This window comes from Anser anser (assembly GCF_964211835.1).
Source record: "Anser anser genome assembly, chromosome: 1".
NCBI classification, from domain to species: domain Eukaryota; kingdom Metazoa; phylum Chordata; class Aves; order Anseriformes; family Anatidae; genus Anser; species Anser anser.
The window spans coordinates 212,109,967-212,129,086 of NC_139720.1; the positions used below are offsets into that span (position 1 = coordinate 212,109,967).

The window sequence follows — 19,120 nt, forward strand, 5'->3', positions numbered from 1 at the left end:
TAGCAGTTATGTAAATCTGGCCCCTAAAATTAGATGCCATCCAGATAGCTCAAATACCATGAGAAGGGGAGGTGTAATAATGTTATTCATTGTTATAATAATATAATATATATATATAATGCTATATATTGTATATATAAATATATAATATAATATAATATAATATAATACAAATATATAATAATAATTATATTATATATATAACATATAAAATATATATGTAATATATAATAATATATAATAATGTGTAATAATGTTATTCAGGTGTAATAATGTTATTGAGCCTTTGGATAAAAAGGAAAGCTTCCCTCTCTCTCCTTGGGATACGCCTCTGTAGCTCCTCCAGCTTTCTGGCGTTTTCTCCTTCAAATATATTTTCCCTGCAGCCCCTTCTGCTAACGTGCCACAAATGCTATGATAAGGTTTTATTGCTTTTTAGGTATAACTATGGGAACCTGGGCTTCTGGTTCCTCTGGTCTCTTGTTCTCCTGGTAGTGGCTGCAATCCTGTTCATGTACATCGCGCTGCTGTTGGTAAGTAAGGCTCCTGTTAAGGAGTGAGTTACAGGCCTAGAAAATAAATACAGGGATGGTTTAATGTATCAGACCAAAGTTCAGCCTAGCCCTGACACTTGACAGTAGCTACCTGGGGAGGACTGGGAACACAATGAGCATTTGTGGTACTTTCTCCCACCTGCGGATGAGCATTTTCAACACAGGTGTCTCTGAGCTAGATGTAGGTTCTGTGATTTCCCTCAGTGATTTCCCTTTGGTGAATTTGACCCATTTCTCCACCAACACAAGGAAAGCTGTGCCAGTATTGGTTATGCGGAAGCTGAGTTTTGTTATCTGACAGCAGGGAAGTATGGAGATCTGAGTCTTGTAGTGGTGATGTGTTGTCAAAGTAGAGTTATTCCTCTAACCCTGAACTGTAAAACTCACGAGAAGAAGGGAAACATTATCACTAAAGCTGCCTTGATTCTCTCTGCCTTGCTGGAGGGTTTGTCTCCAGTTGGAGACCGCAGATGTGGTCACAAAACACTCCTTAAGTTTATGCCCAAAGAGGTTTATGTTCCTGAGGTCTTCACTTTTCCAAACTGCATTAAATTTTCCCCACTTTCAGTCTCATTCCTGCTCCAGCTTGCGTTTTGAGATGCCAGGTGCTGGGGCTGACGCTGGGGCTTTGACTCACCTCTGTGACCAAGGCAACTGGCTTTTATCATCAGTTCCTGCTGCTCCTACCCGTTCATTGACGTCTCATCATATAGCCAGCCTGTAAATTGCCCGTGGCAGGGAACCTCTCTTAGCCTTGCTCACGCAGTGCCCAACACAACAGATTTCCAAGGTCCTTTGTCCCTGCTGAAGTACAAATAAATAGTGATTTTATTTCAGTGCTAGCAATAAAATAACAAAGTGAGAAATAGGACAGCTGCTTGGCCATGCTACAAGCAATCAATAGCATTATAAAAGCTGTGGAATAACTTATCTCTAAGTAGGTCAAATAACAATATTTAATTACAAGGATTTTGAGGTGTGCTGGTGGCTGTAGAGCTTAATCTCTGTTATTTAGCTAGGTCTACCTAGCTTTCCTGGTGTTAATGGATCAGTGTGGGTAGTTTGGTGGTTGCAATGTTACTTTGGGCAACTCTGAGCTTTGCCAAAGATGCATGTGCGGTCAGGATCCATTTGCTCCTCATCTTCATGAAGCTGTTAAGTAACCCGCCTAAAGTCACTGGGTATTTCTAAGGGCACTTGCCCTTCTTGCTTGCATCATTATGTCCATCGTGCCTAATTTGGCAAGACTCCTGCATGCACTGATGTTAAGTTCTGGGAGGCACAAGGCTGTTCGTGCTCCTGCTATCTCAAAATGTGCAGTGGCTTTCCACAGAGGCAAAAGAGGCAGGGCATGGCTACAGCAAGTCAGGGACCTCCCACCTTGGGGTGCATCAGGCTACTGCTATCCCACCAAAAACATTCATCTCCAGAGGTTCAGCACTCTTGAGCAACCACAGCCAGCTGGCACTTCCCTGAGCACTTCTCCCTCCTACCCAAGTGATGTTCAGGGGGCGTAACACAGCAGAAATACCTTCTGCATTGAGCCACTGGTGGTTCCTGTGATGTGTGACTTCCCTACAAGACTGTTGGTATCACACATCGTAGCTAGACTTAGGTTAAACCATGGTCTGTTCTTCACCAGGTCTTAGGCACACGTAGAAACCCTTTTTGAACCATGGTGGGCTGTGACCATGTTGGCTCCGTGTGAAAACTTGCTTTTGCCTTGTTTCCTAAGAGGCTGGCTGTGCTGCCTGCCTGTTATTTCTCAACAGTTTTTGGCTGAATCAGCCAATTTCAATCACCTGGGACAGACATCCTGACCTGCAGGGACATGGGATGGGGATGTGGAGGAGGGAGGATTCCACGTGTTGCAGGAAGGACCAGAGATCTTCACCCAGGCAATGCTTCCTTGTGATGTTTTGCATCAGCAGCCCAACATGTCAGAAAGCTGAGCACACTGATGCCCTTGCTGGAGCAGAGTTTTTACAGCAAGCAGTGCTTGGCGTGGTTTTGTTTGTGAGCATCGTAGTCTCTTCCTCCACCCAACTGGGGCCTGGAGGCCTCCTTCCACGTCCTTATTGTGAACCACTGAAGCAAACACTCTTCTGCCCAGCAGCCACCAGTGGCTGAACAAAGTGCTGCACAACAAAGCACTTGCTGTCTGTGCAAAGGCTCTCTCCGCCTGCATGCATCAGTGTAATTTTCTTCAGACAATCAGTTTCAATTAATTTAATTGTTATCACTCCCAAGGCAATCTTCTCATCCCCATTAGAGCTAAAAGGTTAAGCTGCGGGGTCTTGTTGTAGGACAGTTCAGGCTCAGGGGAGAAGAAAAATACTTTCTTGTTCAGTCTTTCAAACACAGAAGATGATATTTGCCTCTCTGCAGTTAAACACATTCATTCCAAGGGGTTTTTGAGGAGGTAACTCCTGACTGTATAATGTAAAGGGGTTCAGATGTGCTGGGGCCTCTGCATTCATACGCTAAGAAGACGACTCAAAATTGTACGTTGGCACTGAAGTCCAAAGAGTGACCTCAAGTCTTCATCCCTGAGAGATTGGGGTATCATGGAAGCTCTGAAAGCCTGCATTTTTTTTTTGCCAGAAAGTGAATGTAGAAACCTGGCTTGTGCTGTCAAGCCCCCATTGCAGTGAATCCCAGGGTATGTGTAGGAGCAGTTTGGAGGAGCCAGACCTGCTGGTGGTGGTTGTCCTTTGGCCTGAAGAAGTCTTGCTGTAGGTGGAACCGTGTGAGACACTGCTAAACACAGCTGCTCTCCATGGAAGAGCAGATCAGACAGGTCCTGAGGCAGCTTTTGAGGAGCCAGAGCACACAGAGGACAGATCTTGTCCACATCACATCATCTCACCGGTCCATCAAGACGTGTTCTCCTCCAGTGACCAGTGGGGCAACTGCGAGAGTTCCTCCTTCACCATCCGGGGATGAAAATTGGTGATTATACTTCTTGTAAGCTGGTAATGAGCTGTTACCTCTATCCATAAAAACGAGCTTTTCCTCCAATGGCATCCCCAAATATGCTGCATCTTTTGTAAGAAAGTTACACAGGAGTAGCAGGGGAGAGTCTAGTTGAGCACGGCCTCTGAAGTAGGTGTTTGGATGCACCTTAGGCAAGGACCAAGTCTTCGTAACATTGCTTGCCGAAAAGGGGAGATTTTGAAAGTGTCTTTTCCCTTCATTTTTCTAAAATGGCTTATTTAAATGTGCCTGGTTTAAGATCTTCAGCAGTAATTCAGTTCTCTGTGAACTGCTCCCGCGGTTACTCATCATGTCCTGGGTGTAGGATTCAATTGAAGGAGGCTGACATGTCAAGTAGCACTTAAAGGCTGATCTGTATTCTCTGCTGAGCTTATCTTGCCTCAAATCAGCATCATCCTGGAAAGAGAGGGTATTTGTAGCTGGGTCGGAATCACCTTACATTCCTTTATAGTTGGGTTTCAGGAGAACAGCTCCCCTTCCCAACACATTATTGCCCTAAATCTCTTTGTCCTGCTTTCACACAGTCCCACTGTGTTACAGTCTGCAAGGACCTGGATCATAAATTATCATCTCAGTGGAGTACTGAGGACTGCTAACAGATGTTTTTTCTCTAAACCCTCATATCTGGTGATACTGGTTCCCAGACCGTCCCTTACACTTGTTGGGAAGCTTGCTCCATGCACCTGAGCATAGACCCACGTGTTTGCACAGCAGCAAGGCGTCTGGGCTGGTGAAACTCATCACAAGGCACCTGGGCTGGTGAAACTCGTCACCAGGTTCATCAGTTGTCTGTGACAACCTGAAGCTAGTCTCCAGAAGAGCCACGGACTGGTTTTCCTCATCCTTTACTTGGTGTTCAGGGCATCTCAGGTTGTCCCCTGCCCTGGCTGGGGTTTTTGCTGTCCTTAAGGGACCCTGATCCCCAAGGGCTCCAACCTGCCAGCAGGGAAAGGAACACACCAGCCATAGGGCCACAGCTGGGGATTAAAAATTAACCTAATACAAACCAGAGGTTTTGAATCTCCAAGGCAGTTTTCCACATTCTGAGATGTGCATTTCTTGCATTTCTTGCAATTACTGTCACTGTGTGCTTTCCTTTGCTCTCTGCTCTGTTTTTCTGTTTGTTTGTTTGTTTTGTGTTTTTGGGTTTTTTTTGAGACTTTTATTCCCTGAGCTGTCCCCCATGGATGATGTGCCTTTAGTGACAACAAATACATAGAAAAAAAGTAAGGTTGCTGCTCTATTTTTCATGTCATGGCTGCTGGCCCAGGCCATATTCTATATATCAGAGTGCAGTCACAAAGTGTGTACCCCAAAATGCTCAACTATCTGTCACCCATGAGAAGGTTTTGACCCTACAAGGCAGTTTTGGTGAGTGCTTGGCCATTTCAGGAACATATTTACTGTAGCAATAACCGCTTCTCTCCATCCACCTGTCCTGCCTTGCCATTGTGCACAAAGGTCTAGAGTAAAGTGACTTCCCTATGCAAAAATAATTCCAGAAATGCCTCATTTTGTCATTTTGTACCAGGATGCAAACAATCTCTTCTTGCTTTCCCAGGTCCTAGCGATGTGTTTGCTTGCAGAAGGTCAGCAGCTGTACCTGCACTGGAGTCACAAGGTGGGGAGAGAGTTTTCTGGTAACCCTAACCATGCTTTAAACCATCAGCCTGTGGTGTTTCCCTGCATGCAAAACAGCTTAGATCATAGGAGAGAGGGAGGAGGTTAATCTTAGGAGGCTTTAAATATCCGTACTAATGATATCTCCAAGTGAGCTAATCACCCCAAGCTCCCTGTGCAGTCAGATGAGGGAAATGAACCCTCCGAGGATGCAAATCATCCAGCTGGTCATAGACACTTAAATTGAGATGAGATGAATCACACCTAAAGTACCTTTTTTCCCCACTGGCTCTAAAAGGAGCCCGTGGTGACTCACTGAGGTGAGGATGTCTGCATTTGACATGCCTACATGTGGTTGCATGTAGACAAAGGCAAAGTTTCCATGAGGAGCACAGCGTAAGTCCCTGTAGCAGGACCCAACAGCTTTAAAAACGGTGGCTGCTTCCTCTGCAGAACAGAAACCTGGCTTTTCCAAGGCATCCTGGTGCCCCGTGTCTTTTGGTCTTGGGGTGGTTTTGGAAAAGCCACGTGGAGTTTGGAAGGCATAGAAACAACTCCTCAGGGAGCTGTTGCTGCAAAATGATGCTTTAGAAACCACCTTTCTTAAGAACTTCTTGAAAGCCAGGTGAGGCTTTTAAAAAATAAGCCATGAAGCTTAGGGGAAAGTGTAATAAGATTGCAAATCTTGCTGTGAAGGGGAATAGTTGAATGTCAGAATACTCCATCCTCTGTTTCTTCATTTACACAGTGGAAATGATCAATTTTACTATCAAAAATGGGCTTCCAGAAGATCCAGAAAGCTGTAGAGCAATTTGTGGAAAATACCAACACTGCGTCCCTATGTGGAAGAGATTAGGGACTGATTATTAGGATGCTGATCTGTAGGATCTCCCTGAAGACTAGTTAGGGCCTTGGTTCCAGTTTCTACTTGTGTTTAGTTCTCAGCAGACAAATAAGGTTCCAGGAAGAGCCTGCCATCATAACTGCTTGGTACCAACCTGGACAAGAAGCCACAGCACAGCATGAGCTACCCCTTCACTTTTTTTTAGTTAAAGATTAAATTCTTATTTCTGAACTACAGAAATGTTTGCAGTTGCTGAAGCCTCTTCCAAAGCAACTCAGCATAAGGAAGCTGTGCTGATGTCTCTTTTGGGTTTAACTTGGTGCTTCTGAGTTCAGCCAACTACAGGATTTAACGATAGTTGTTCATCTAGGCTCCATCTGCGTCAACAGACAGAGAGAGGCATCTCTCATCGTAAAGCAAGTGGAAATGGATCACCTCTGTAAATTCCTCTCTTTCTCCCGTGACTAGAGAGGGAGCCTTGAGGGCTGACTCAGGTTAGGTACTTAACTTGTAAAATCAGTTTTGCCATACAGAAAATCCAATTTATAGCACTGTGGGTCTGGTTTTAGTCCCATTAGATCTCTTTGTCTATGAAGTGGCACAGCCAAGCTTGTGCATCCCGAATGTATTGAGTCCAAGCTGATTAAAGAAGCCTGTTAGGCAAATAGATTGCACACCCTATGCAGAAATACCAAAGCTTATTAATGTCCTTTGTATCTCCCCAGATTGGGACTTTTCTTGTCCTGGGCTTCTCTATCACAGCCCTCTTCATATTATCTGTACTCTGGGGAGATCAGTGGAAAACAGTCCGCCTCTCATTCCAGGTAAGAGGTTTGTTTGAAAGGAGGTTCTTTGAAAAAAGCAACTGGTTTCTTGAAGTATTGTGTGGCAATCAGTGGAAAATATTCCATATGGTAAATGTTTTTCACATGGGTTTTCCTGGCAGTCTGTGCAGTTTTGCATAGACTTTTATTAAGACTTAACATTTCCCGTAGGAAGGAAGGAAGCCAAGACCTGAGGTTTGGTATCAAGCTATTTGTTTGATATAACATGTCTCCTTTGGGGAAGTCGTATCTTTTTTTCCCTTTTTTTTGGCAAACTTGTTTTAAGTGCACTGTTAATTAGCAGGTGCTGAGGGCAGGTAAATCAGATCCGTTTGGCTGGTGGGGTTACTGGAGTGAGAACTCACTCCCTACTCAGCTCATGCCAGCTCAGCAGCTTTTAGCATTAGCCCAATTTCAGTCTCCTGCGACCCAGAAGAGCTTCATCCCCTGAGGATGGGAATCAGGGCTAATGCACTGGCAAAGGTTAAGAGAAAGTGTCAGCTTTTCCTCCCCTTTTCAGACTCTAGGGGAAGAGGATGGGGAGAAGGAGACACAAAATCTTTTGGGTTTCCCACAGGTGTGGTTTATTTTGGGTGTTCATGCCCTTTGAGATGCTTCAGCTGCTGTTCCCAAAGGACACCAGTCTTTAACAAATCCTGTGTTCTGTCCACTAGCCCTGCATAACTATCTCAAATATCCTGGGCATCTCAGGTGGCACCTTTGTTTATGCAACTGCATCCTGCTTCTGGTCAAAAGAAGTTGGGACCAGGTATCCAGGGCAGACGTTCTCACACACAATGACATCTCTCAATGACTTCTGCTTTTCTTCAACCCTTAAATTTTAGAGAGTTGGCCAAGCGATAGGAAAGGCTGAGGAAATTCCGGTTTGTTGACATTAGATTGATGATTTAGTTGCAGTGGAGATGACTGTTACATGGATAAGATTGGACTGGATTAGATTGGATTAAAACTGGTGCTCTCTGGAAGATGTTCACAGGTTATGACGTAGTAGTAAAGGTGATTGTTTGCCAAACCATCCTGGACAAGGACAGACTTGTCCCTTTTGGCTGGTTGAGAGGAAAGGAGAGCTTTATACTGAAGTGAGGAGCACTCCTCAGTGCGGGGAACCAGCCAGGCACATCTCTCTGCCCTGACTCAAGAGGTGTTCTGTGGATCCAACCTGGGTGTGGGAGAGAAGATAAACTGCTGATGTCCACAGCAGGAGCCCATCTATGTGGGAGGCTGCAGCTGTGTTGGGGCTTGTTTCTGTCTGTATCCACACTTCATCCTTTGAATAAAATCCTTTTTTCTCCTTTCCAGATCACAGCCCCCTATCTCCACATAGGGGCAATAACTATCATGGTCCTCCTCTCCTGGCCCATGGCTCTGTATGCCATCAGAGCAGACAAGAAAGGTACAGTAGCTCTGCTTCCTGCTCCCTGTATGACAAAAGACACATATCAGTGTGGAAAATCAAGCGTGCAGGAGCTGTTTCCTCCCACATCCACATTCCAGCTAGAGTTGAATTTTAGTTTTTGAGTATTCCAGAGAAATCAGCAGGGCTGGGGCTTAGCCTATGCACTGTCTTGGGCCTGTCCATATTTGTTAGTGATTTGCATGCTACCTTGCAAAGTTTTGGTGTATACCAAGGTTGTGACAAGCCCTAAAGATAAGGAGATTAGCAAAAGTCCCCAAGTTCTAGATCATGCGTGAAAATTTGGTCAGAATTTTGCAGGAGAGAGCAACCAGTGTCCAAAATTGCTATGCTCAGTTTCACTGTCTCAGAAAGTCAGTCCATACTAGAGGATCTTAGGAGAAGCCAGATGAGATGGGGAAAAGAGCTTTCAGATTGGTTGTTAAGGAATTTTGCTTTCCTTTCCTGGTGTTATCCCTTTGAGAGCTCCAGGAAGTGTAAGGGCAAGGAGTCAAGAACAACTGCAGAAGAGCCTGGCTCTGGCTCTTTTTCTCTGACCCAGTTTCTCCATATATCCAGTGTTGTCTACATGACACCCATCTGCAGATGTTGATTTGTAACAGAAACCATTGACTTCAGACAGAATGTGCTGGTGGGAGCATTTTGTTTCCTACCTAGGAATTTCTCTACATTTAACTGCAGCTGGGGGTAGGGAGGAACATGTTGGGACCCAAGACTTTACAACCCACTGTGCCTAATGGTCACTCAACTCCATACATTGACTTGGTGTAACCCCAAGTTCTTTCAGAGCCACTAATACAGTGTGCAGAGGGGTGGTGGTACACACCTAAATAAGGAATTTTGGTGCACAGGTGCTTCTCAGAGGAACTGTTTCATTCTCTGAGGTGAAGGTTGCCCGCTGGGACTCTTGAGTAATATGTCAACAGACTCCAGAGACCATAGGTAATGAGTTGGCAGGTTTCTGAGATGCAGTACCCATGCAGCCAGTGTCAGTAGGAGACTGCATGTCACGTACAGAAAGCCAGTGACAGCAGTCTGAAGAAACCAGGGAAGCATTCACCTGGAGGGGAATGAAACTTTAAAATGTTGCCTGCTCTTATTTGAGTAAGAAAAAAAAAAAGCATCCTTCTGTTGAGGATCATTCCTCTACAGGTAGGGGAAATTGCATTGCATCATCTCCAATGAAAAAGAAATGAAGGCTGTGTCTTGCTGGACGGCATAGTGAGATGCAAGTGCAGCACAAAACTTGCAATCCTAGCCTAAACAGCCCAAATCCTTCTTCGTCCTGGACTGTATTGTTTGGACAGACGGTGAAAATTAGGGGAAGAAGGGATGGAAAATGGGATGGGACAAAGCCCAACAGTTACTTAGCTGGAGGGCTGTATTAAAAGTCAAGCTGCAAGGCAAACGCTGTGCTACCAAATGGATTAACTCTAGCATTCCTCCTTCAAATTTTTGCAGTTGTTCAGGTGGTAATTGTTGGTCCATACCTGGCTATCCTTCTCTTTCTTTTCTTGATACCTCTGGGGATGTACTCTCCTTGCATCAGAGAGGAGGGGACACTTGGACCAAAGCCAGCCCTCATTGGACACCGCGGAGCACCGATGGTAGGTTTGGAGAAGCTATTTTACATCATTTCTTCATCCTGTGTGCTGTTGCCTTCATCATCATCATTTTTTCCCCCCAAGAAATCAATGGAGGGTGGAAAGGGAGACTTTTCCGTTTGGAACTGTGTGCCAAATGATCGCTCTGTGCGTTTGCTAACAGGGAACCCTGAGAGACATGGTGGGTTTGGTGGCTAAGGTGGAAGAAAGCAAACGGGAGACTTTAACAAGATAATGGTGGTCCTTTAATACAAAACAGGCGTTACAAGGAGACAGAAAGTATTTACAGAGTCCTCCAGAGTGTGTCTAAAGCCAGTCTGCTCATGGCCCATTTTTTTTCCCCAGCTGGCACCAGAAAACACTGAGATGTCATTTCAGAAGACAATTGAACATGGTGGGGATGGTCTTGAAACAGATGTCACCATTAGGTAAGGGGAAAACATAACACTTCCCAAAGCAGATACTTCTTCTAAGAGTTGCCTTTGGAGAGTTGCCATGTAATTTTGGGCAATTTGGTTCTGCCAACGGCTGGGACAGGGTCCCTCAGCTGCTGCATGATGCTAAGGGCTGTGGGACATGGCTCTTCTCAATAAGCTCTTATCTAACAGTCATTATTTCTACAGTATATTTTAAATACTTTTGCAACATACAGAGACAAGTTCCTACTGTAGTCTGACTTCCAGGCCTCACTGAAGGTCTTATCAGGCCTAGAAACCACCAGAAAATTGTATTTAGACCTGTGCCATCATTGATATAATTACTAGACCTTTAATTACCTTTGTGTATGGGACTCTGCCATGACCTTCTAACCTACTGGGCAGGATGAGCAGTTTCCAGGCACTAAGTAACTAAAATACTAATACTTAGGTGTTCTATTAATAAAGACCTTTCTATAAAAGAGAATTTTGCCTTTCTATCCATTCAAACTTCAGTCCTCTGAAACCTGTAGAAGCACTTTGGTGTCAGCAGAAAGAGCCTTTGGCCACAAGTTACTACCCATTTTCTTTTAGGGGCTGGCAGGCATAAATGTCACCATCTCCACTTTGCCCCTGAGGAAAATGAGTCACAGTGAGGTACAGCTTCACCAAGGTGACCCAGAAATATTTAAGCTTGAAATAGTTTGGTATCTTGAGTGTCAGCCTTCTTTCCTACCCTACCCTCTGCTCTAAGGGAGGCTGTACTGCTGCATTCATGGTGGCCCACACGTTGTTCTCACCTGGTTTGACTCTGCTTGTGCCATGAATGATCTCCACTCCAGGTGACCTGAATTCTTGCTCTCCAACAGCTACGACGGTGTTCCTTTCCTCATGCATGACAGCAGCCTGAGGAGGACAACCAACATCAGGGAGGTCTATCCCAACGACACTGCTCAAAATGCAGCCTTGTTCTCCTGGGATACCCTGAAGGAGTTGAATGCTGGAGCATGGTTCCTTAAGGCAAGCACCATAAATGACTGTGATGTTGTAGAAGAGACACTGGCTGGCTACAGCTTATTAGTATGAAAGTTAGGAGAGAAACTTTTGGTTGAGCCCACACTTAGTTGGTAGAAGTCATTCAGTTGGGGGTCTCCTTGCTTTGTCCTTTTGTCCTTTAGGCCTAGGAGACCTATTTTGTTTGGCTGGTGGGTGTTCTTGTAGCTCCTTATCATGGCAGCAGCAGAACAGATGGTCTGGAGAAAGAAGAAAACAGGTACTTGTGCAAGGTGCTGTGTGTAATACGGTTTACGTGATGGGACAGAGAAGAACAGCAGAGCTAGCTACACAATTTATGTCCCAGAAGCAGTGTCATCTGGGTTAATTATCCATGTTTCTCAGGTAGAAGAGCTAAGCAGAATAGAATATCCTCACCTACTGAGGGTTGATGCCAAACTTTTTCGCTTACAGAGGTATGAAATGTTTGCATGCAGCTTGCTCCTAGATATGACTGGCTGACTGATTTCCTTTTTACATCTGTTTGTTTCTAGGACAAACCCTTTTCATGCATGGGCTCACTGTCAAGGGCAGATCAAAACCAGGCAATGAATCAGTCAATTTACAAGCTAAGTAATTTCTTGCGCCTCGCAGACAGTCAGAATAAACTTGTTATATTTGATCTCTACCGCCCTCCAGAGAAACATCCTTACAGGTACTCGTGGATCAACAGAACCCTGGAAGTCATCCTCAATGAGTCCGGGATTAGACCCCATCTGGTAGGCTGGCCGCTCTTCTTTGTATCCCTTTTTCTTGTTCTCTGAATTGGGGTCATACTTGGCGTGACTTCACGAGCATGCAGTCTTTCCCCTTGCGTCCCAATTGTTTTCAGAGGCATCATTTGGAATATACTTCTACTATCAGTTCCTCAGCAGGTACAAAGTGGCATAATGCTACAGCAACACAGGAAATCAGAAAGTGTAGATATACCCGGTGATGCCTTAGGCCCCTAACTGTGTCCTTTCATCATTGTGATAATTGTCAGCGTACACCCTAATAAGCCACCTATACTTATTTTATATATTGCATAGAAACTCCTGGTTTAAATTAAAGTAGCTGGGAGCTTTATTGCCTTCCTCCCTCACTGTTAACTCCTTGCTTAGGATGGATGCTAAATCCATGTGGAGCAGGTTATATCCATTGATGTCCAGAGTTAGGCTGATCCATATCTGCTCCCATGCTAGGATAATGGGAGAAGAGGGTATTTTCTGTTGCCTTTCCCATTCACCAAAGCTGCCTTTTCATTCATTTCAAACACCGCGTCTTTTGTTGGGCTGTGTGAAATGTTCTCACTGATTTCAAGTCGATAAGAAGGAACAGTGAATACTGATTTCTTGATGAAAGTGACTTGCAAATTTAAACCCTGAATCTAAATGTGCTTTGATCATTTCAAGAAATATATCATTTGACAGGCTGGGTTAAGCCCCTCAAGATCGTATCTTTACTGGATTTGTGTGAAGGGCATGGCATATTAGTGAGCTCACTGAATTCACCAAGTCCTCTTGTTGCCTGCAGGTCTTATGGTTGGAGAATGATATGAGGTCCTTTGTTCACTCTGTTGCTCCCGGGTTTCAGCAGACAATGGGCACTAAAGCCCCAGTTGAAGACCTATTGATGGACAATATTGTCAAACTCAATCTGGCCTACACTGAAATGTCCAGTGAAGATATCCGGTAGGTTGCAGTTTCAGCCCGAAGTGCTGTTGTCTAGAGGATGTTTGCTTCATGTGTGTGGCAATGCCTCCCTCCAGTGACCAGCTCTAGGATCTACAGCATTTTTGGCAAGAGCTCTTTTAGGTTAAGTGGCCAACCCTGTTACATTTTGGAGTTGAAGGACTTTATTTCATTCCTACTGTATACCCCGTGTAGGGCCAAGAGGTAGCATACGTAGCAAGGAGGGTAGCACCCCTCCTTGTCCAAGTCCATATCTACTTCACTGGGATCTGAGGATTTGCTGACTAGAAGGATGCAGGTGTCTCCAGGTTTCTACATATGCCATCCTCAGTATTGCTAATAATGAACCATGGAGAATGAACAAACAACTATTTAACCTCCTATGGCCTCCACAAACATCGGTGTGAGTGCATAATGCTGTGGTGAGAGAACACAACACTCTTGTAGATGGTATTTTGGAGACTTCATTATTGTCTCTGTTGCTACCAGTACTCTGTTGCTTGGGACACACTAACAGTGTAATCTCTCCAATGGAAAGCTCCACATTTATTGAAGGATTCTCCAAAATGGTTGTCTTACATAAACAGATATTTTTAAAAACACACATGAAATGTCTTACCTATCCAGCTCTCCTTTTGTAAACAGGATTTTTTGTTCTTTCCCATGCTCAAAAGCATTGAAAAATAATTAAAAACAAGTATAAGAAAACGTTTAGCCCTTTGGATAATAATAATGTTCATGTTTTCTTAATGATAATTTTCCCAACATTTAAAATGCTAGCTAGATCCATCTGGGTAAATCTGGGTAAATCCTGGGCAGACTGTAGATAAATTTACAAATGCTCATACTGATGATACATTCCCTTAGTGTTATACAGAGAAATGGTATCACTTCATATTAAATTTCAGTAACTTATAAGGACATCACAAATGGCCAGCTGTTGCTGCAAACATAAGAAATGTGAATAATGACCTTGAAGATTATTTTAAACACACTATTGGGAGATGACAAATGCATTTTTAGGTGGAATACTGAATATGAGCTGGCAGCCCCCAGCTGGATTGTCCCCCTGGGCCCCGCTCTCGGGAGGCCCCCCCTGCAGCGCTGCGTTCAGCTCTGGGCCCAGCACAAGGACACGGAGCTGCTGGAGCGGGCCCGGAGGAGGCCGCGAGGATGCTCAGGGGCTGGAGCAGCTCTGCTGTGGGGCCAGGCTGAGAGAGCTGGGGGTGGTGGGCCTGGGGAAGAGAAGGCCCCGGGGAGAGCTGCCAGCGGCCTGCCAGGGCCTGCAGGGGGGGCAGGGAAGCTGGGGAGGGACTCTTTGTCAGGGCTGGGGGGACAGGACGAGGGGCACCGGCTGGAGCCTGGCAGGGGGGAGGCTTCGGGGAGGCGTTGGGAAGAAATTCTTCCCTCTGAGGGCGCTGAGGCCCTGGCCCAGGCTGCCCAGAGGAGCTGGGGGTGCCCCAGCCCTGGCAGTGCCCAAGGCCAGTTGGAAGGGGCTCTGGACAACCTGACCTAGCAGGAGGTGTCCCTGCCCATGTAGGTGTTGGAATTAGATATTATCAACCGATTATTGGCTGGTTGGGCTTCCTTTTTCTGTTCCTGACCTACGTCCTATAACAAGTTAGGACAGAATTGCCATACAGAATTGCCAGCTCTCCTTGATTCAGCCCAAAGGAAGTACTAACCTCCTTGCTTTCCTTAATGAAGGCAATTGCCTCTTGGTCTTTTAAAGGAAATACGCTGAGGCAAACATCACCACCAACCTCTATGTGATCAACGAGCCGTGGCTCTTCTCCCTGGCGTGGTGCTCGGGGGCACACTCTGTGACCACTAATGCTGTCCACACGCTGAAGAATCTCAGCCAGCCCCTCTTCCTCATGGTAAGCAGTGATCCTCCCTTGTTCCCGGGGTACAAAATGGGGGGCAGATATTCATGGCTACCTTTAGAGACCATGGGCTGATTTGTGCATGAATAAAGTCCCTCTGCATGCAGACAGACTTAACATGAACCTGGTTTACCTCATTCCTCTGAGCCATACCAGGTATCATCACCCTCATTTCCTGGTTCTTCTTGGTCCATGGAGAAGAACCCTGGTTGGCTGGACTTGGAGACTCAGGCCTGACATGAGGGAAAATAAGTCATACTGAAACTTGTCTAGGGTTAAAGGAAGGGGCCTTTGAGGGTACATGTGGATATCGCATGAGGATTTCAATCTCTAAGCTTCTAAAGAACCTTATTGCTGTCAAAAGTTCCTAAATCCCAGGAACGCCTACATTCCTTCTCAACTTGGTCTGTTGTCACAAGCCCAAAGGGAAAAAAAAAAAAAAAACCCTGCTGTGAGGAACTTTTCACATTGCTTGTCTGCCCTCTACTGTGCCTTTGACAACCTATAGGGCTACGGAGCACCTGGGTCACTGGTCTCACCAGAGTCCCTGCATTCAGGTTACCACTCTGAATGACTGGTTTCACGCTCTTGAAGTAGATTTTACAGTGCTTCCATCTCCCACCCAGAAAACCGCATCATTTCAGTCCATTCTGAGGGCGGGAGTGGTCTGATGTGAGGACAAATCTTCAGATGCTCTTGGACTTGAAGCAGGAGCCAACCCAGCCCCTCTCTGGTTTTCACTTAAGTACAGTTTTTCCAGGGGCAGCCAAATGCCATCTGTTGATATTAATGTCATAGGGAAGCAAAGGAAACTACAGGGCCTGCCTGTCCAAACAAGTCCCTGTTGTATTTACTGTGATGTGGTCCAGTCTCCTTGGCCACCCAGCGGACTTGTCCTTATTGAGACCGATGATTTTGCACCAACACCCACTGGCAGGTGACCTCTTTAAAATGCCACCAAATACCTTAAACACCGTAAGGATATTACTTCACATGCACACCAGGGAGCTGAATTGCTAGGATCAAGAAGCAAGGAGGAGCTAGAGCAGCTTTCTTGCGTATTTCGGGGTCCTTGGTGTTGGACACGTCCTCTGTTGTTCCCTTCCAGACGCCGCAGCAGTACAACATCATGTGGATCCTGACGGACCTGGCCTCTGTGCTCCTCATCTCACTCATCTTCGCTCTGCACTGGTAACTACTGAGCTGCTAGTGGCCGTGCTAGCCTCATCTGTTGTCCCCCTTGGAGGAACGAAGGGATGCTTTCAGTGACCTGAAGGGTTAAAACTGCTCTAGAGGACATCTTCCTCTTGAAGAATTAGAAAAAAAAAAAAAAAAAAAACAAAAGGCCTTAAAGTCTCCAAAAGCCTCTGCACTGCTCCTGCTTGCTATATATTTCCCTTTCCTTTTGGTAACTCAGACATCACCTACCCGAAGGATTCAGTGCAGACTTGGTGTGTTTAGAGTAGCAGCAGAATCCAGTTATCAAAGCTGGAAAACGAACTGATTTTTCTATTTTTTACTATTTAGATTATTTGGACATTGGATGTAACTTAGGAGGAGAGCTCTCATTGTTAACATTTGTGCACCTCATGTCTCTGTCTGCATATATCAGAGTCACTGAGGAATCCATCCTCCCAGACGAACTATCTGAAATATGAAATATACCCAGAAATACCTGAGTGTCACAGACACTATTTTCTTTCTTTCTGTGCTGTCCAAGACATTATCTATGTTTAATAACGGAGAAACTGGGGTCAGGCTGCTGGATGCTCAGCTCTGCCGTGGTTGGATCAGAAGCCAGGCTGTGCTCCTACAGCAGGAGGTGCTGGGCTCAGCTCTTCACCTGCCTGTGGGTGGGTGGAGGGACCAGACCAGCCAGCTCGGGGCTGTTTTCTGCAGGGGTGCTGGGAGCACAGCTCTGCTGCGGGTCACAGCAGGGGGAAAGATCAGGAAGATCCTGGGTGAGCAGCCTGGCTTGCTTATAAGCATGGCGTGGTTATGTGGAGTGCTTTGGTGTGGAAAAGGAGAGACAGCTATAGTTTTGCTTTGGAAGGCTGGAGAGGGATTAGTCAAAAAGGCGCCTTCAAAATGCTGTTTTACACGTGAAACGTGGACACTTAGACATCACAGCTGTGCATCAGGATCCCTTCTCACTAAAAACTTGAGCAAACCCTCAGGTACCAGGCCAGGTCCTGCCCTGACAAAGTAGAAAAAGGGTGATCGGGGCTCCAGGGAGCTGCGGGGCGAACCACAGCAAGCAGTGGCCTGATCCAAGCACTTTGCCCCTGGCAGGTGGCGAGAGCGGAGTTTCTCCTGCTGTGCCCACGATGGTGGCTCGATGCTGGAGAGCGGCACCTACAACAAGTTCAGGACAGGTGAGCGGGGTGAGGGGGGGCAGGAGATGGATCCTGCTCGGGGTCACCTCTGTCACGCCCATGTCGTGGTGAAGGATGGATGGGTTATCTCAGCATGGGTGCAGTGCTGTGGTTCCTCCCCAGTGATGAACATCACTTTTCATCAAAGCCATGAGCAACCTTGAGCTCTGCTTCAAGCAGAGGTTGGACCAGAGAGCTCCAGAGGTCCCCTCTGACCTGCTTTACTCTGGGATGCTGTGAAAAAGGAACAGAAGGGCACTGAGCACTCTCAGATCTCCACGGCAAGGTGGGGTCTGTTGGGGATACCCCCATGCGCCAGATTTCTGGACTAAAGGAGCAGACAAAATGACCCAACCTGGGCTGCAGGATTTTTTTTGGCCAAGCTGTTTGCTTGTGACTGCTGGCAAAATAGCTGGAGGTGTGTCAATAGCTCACTGCTTGTCTTCTGTTGCAGAGCTCAGCAACATGCCTGCTGTCGTGGCCTGACGCGGTCAAGGAGGAGGTGCAGACCTGCCATCTCGCGGAGGATCGGAGAGCAAAGCCTGCCCTGCTGCCCCTTCCTGCGGTGCAAACAGCAGCCTGCCTGGCAAGGGGGAGCCATTTGCCACCACGACCCCGATGGAGATGAGCACTGACCTTGTTCTCCTGTTGCTTTCCTCTCAGTCCCATGCCTGGCAGGGATCCCCGGGGTGTAAGGGAGCACAGATGGGGCTGTGTCCATGACGAAGCTGTGCACCACGGTGAAAGGATTAAACCTCCCTGGCAGGATTCGTGTAGGAACCACCATTTCCCTCTGAGACCACTTGTATCTCATCCTGTAAGCCCTCCTGCAGTGTGTAAGCCCTCTGTTTGTGCAGCTTTGTTTTTATCTTCGCTGCAAACACCCGAGCACCCTCTAGTCCTCCTTGCCCTTGGTTGTCCACATCTCTCCAGTCTCCTGTCCACACACTCCCTTCCTCCTCTCAGGTCTGCTCCAGCCCCAGGAGCTCCCCAGCCCCACCACGACGGTCAAGTGCTGCTGGATGGTTCACCAGGGTCTGTGCCTCTCCATAACACAGGCAGGGACAGCTTAGGTTTTCCTTTCCCCTCCTCTAGTCCTGCCGTAAACCCCAATGGGACAGACTTCACCCTGGCTGTGGGTGAGGGAGTATTTTCCACAGATGCTAAAGGATTTCTTGGTGCCTTGGCCATGTGACTACCGGGACAGTAACCAGGAGCACAACACTTCTTCATCGAGCTGGGTGTGAACTGGTTCCACGAGGGGTCCTGTTTGCTTTTCCCTTGGGAAGGTCTTTGTTACCTGCTCTGCATCCTGGGATTTATTCCGATTTTCATTTCTCCCGGTGGCTGCTGGCACATACGGGGAAGGAATTCCATGCCTTGTTCTGCAAGGGAGATGTGAACATCTCCAGGTTTAAGCCATACATTTCTACTTGAACAGATAATAAAAACTTTTTTTTTTTTTTTGTAAATTGTAGGTGATGTTTTAAATACAGTTTGGCTCTCCAATCCTGTTTTGTTCTTATTCCAGGGGATTGGGAAAGGGGAAGAACGTGGCATTCAGATCATCATCATTCAGAGGTGTGTTTTTGCTGATTAAACATATCATCACAAATAAAAGGTGAAAGGGAAGTACAGGGTTTCAAAGTTAACTGTGCTGAAAAGCACTCAAATTTTCTAAGCTTGCAATTTTGAGGTATTTTGGAGGCTAGATGTGCAAAAAAGCAGTAGCTTCCCTTGGAAAAGGGCAAAAGGATTGGTGTAGAGCAGCTCCAGATCTATGAAGCGTGCAGAAAAGATCCTAATGATGGTGTTAGCTCCCTACCCCCCTTCTTAATT

At 46.2% G+C, this 19,120-nt stretch overlaps 1 protein-coding gene across 1 annotated transcript; it reads left to right on the plus strand.

Annotated features, from left to right (window-relative positions):
• Positions 1 to 6,445: 6,445 nt before the first annotated feature.
• On the plus strand, positions 6,446 to 17,724 carry LOC310893124 (glycerophosphodiester phosphodiesterase domain-containing protein 4-like). The gene is made up of 10 exons (XM_083821696.1): positions 6,446 to 6,839; positions 8,160 to 8,253; positions 9,736 to 9,881; positions 10,224 to 10,306; positions 11,164 to 11,314; positions 11,842 to 12,066; positions 12,863 to 13,020; positions 14,753 to 14,900; positions 16,015 to 16,097; positions 17,199 to 17,724. The coding sequence occupies exons 1-10, from the start codon at positions 6,696 to 6,698 to the stop codon at positions 17,443 to 17,445; spliced, it is 1,479 nt and encodes a 492-aa protein (XP_083677822.1). The 5' UTR covers positions 6,446 to 6,695; the 3' UTR covers positions 17,446 to 17,724.
• Positions 17,725 to 19,120: the final 1,396 nt, after the last annotated feature.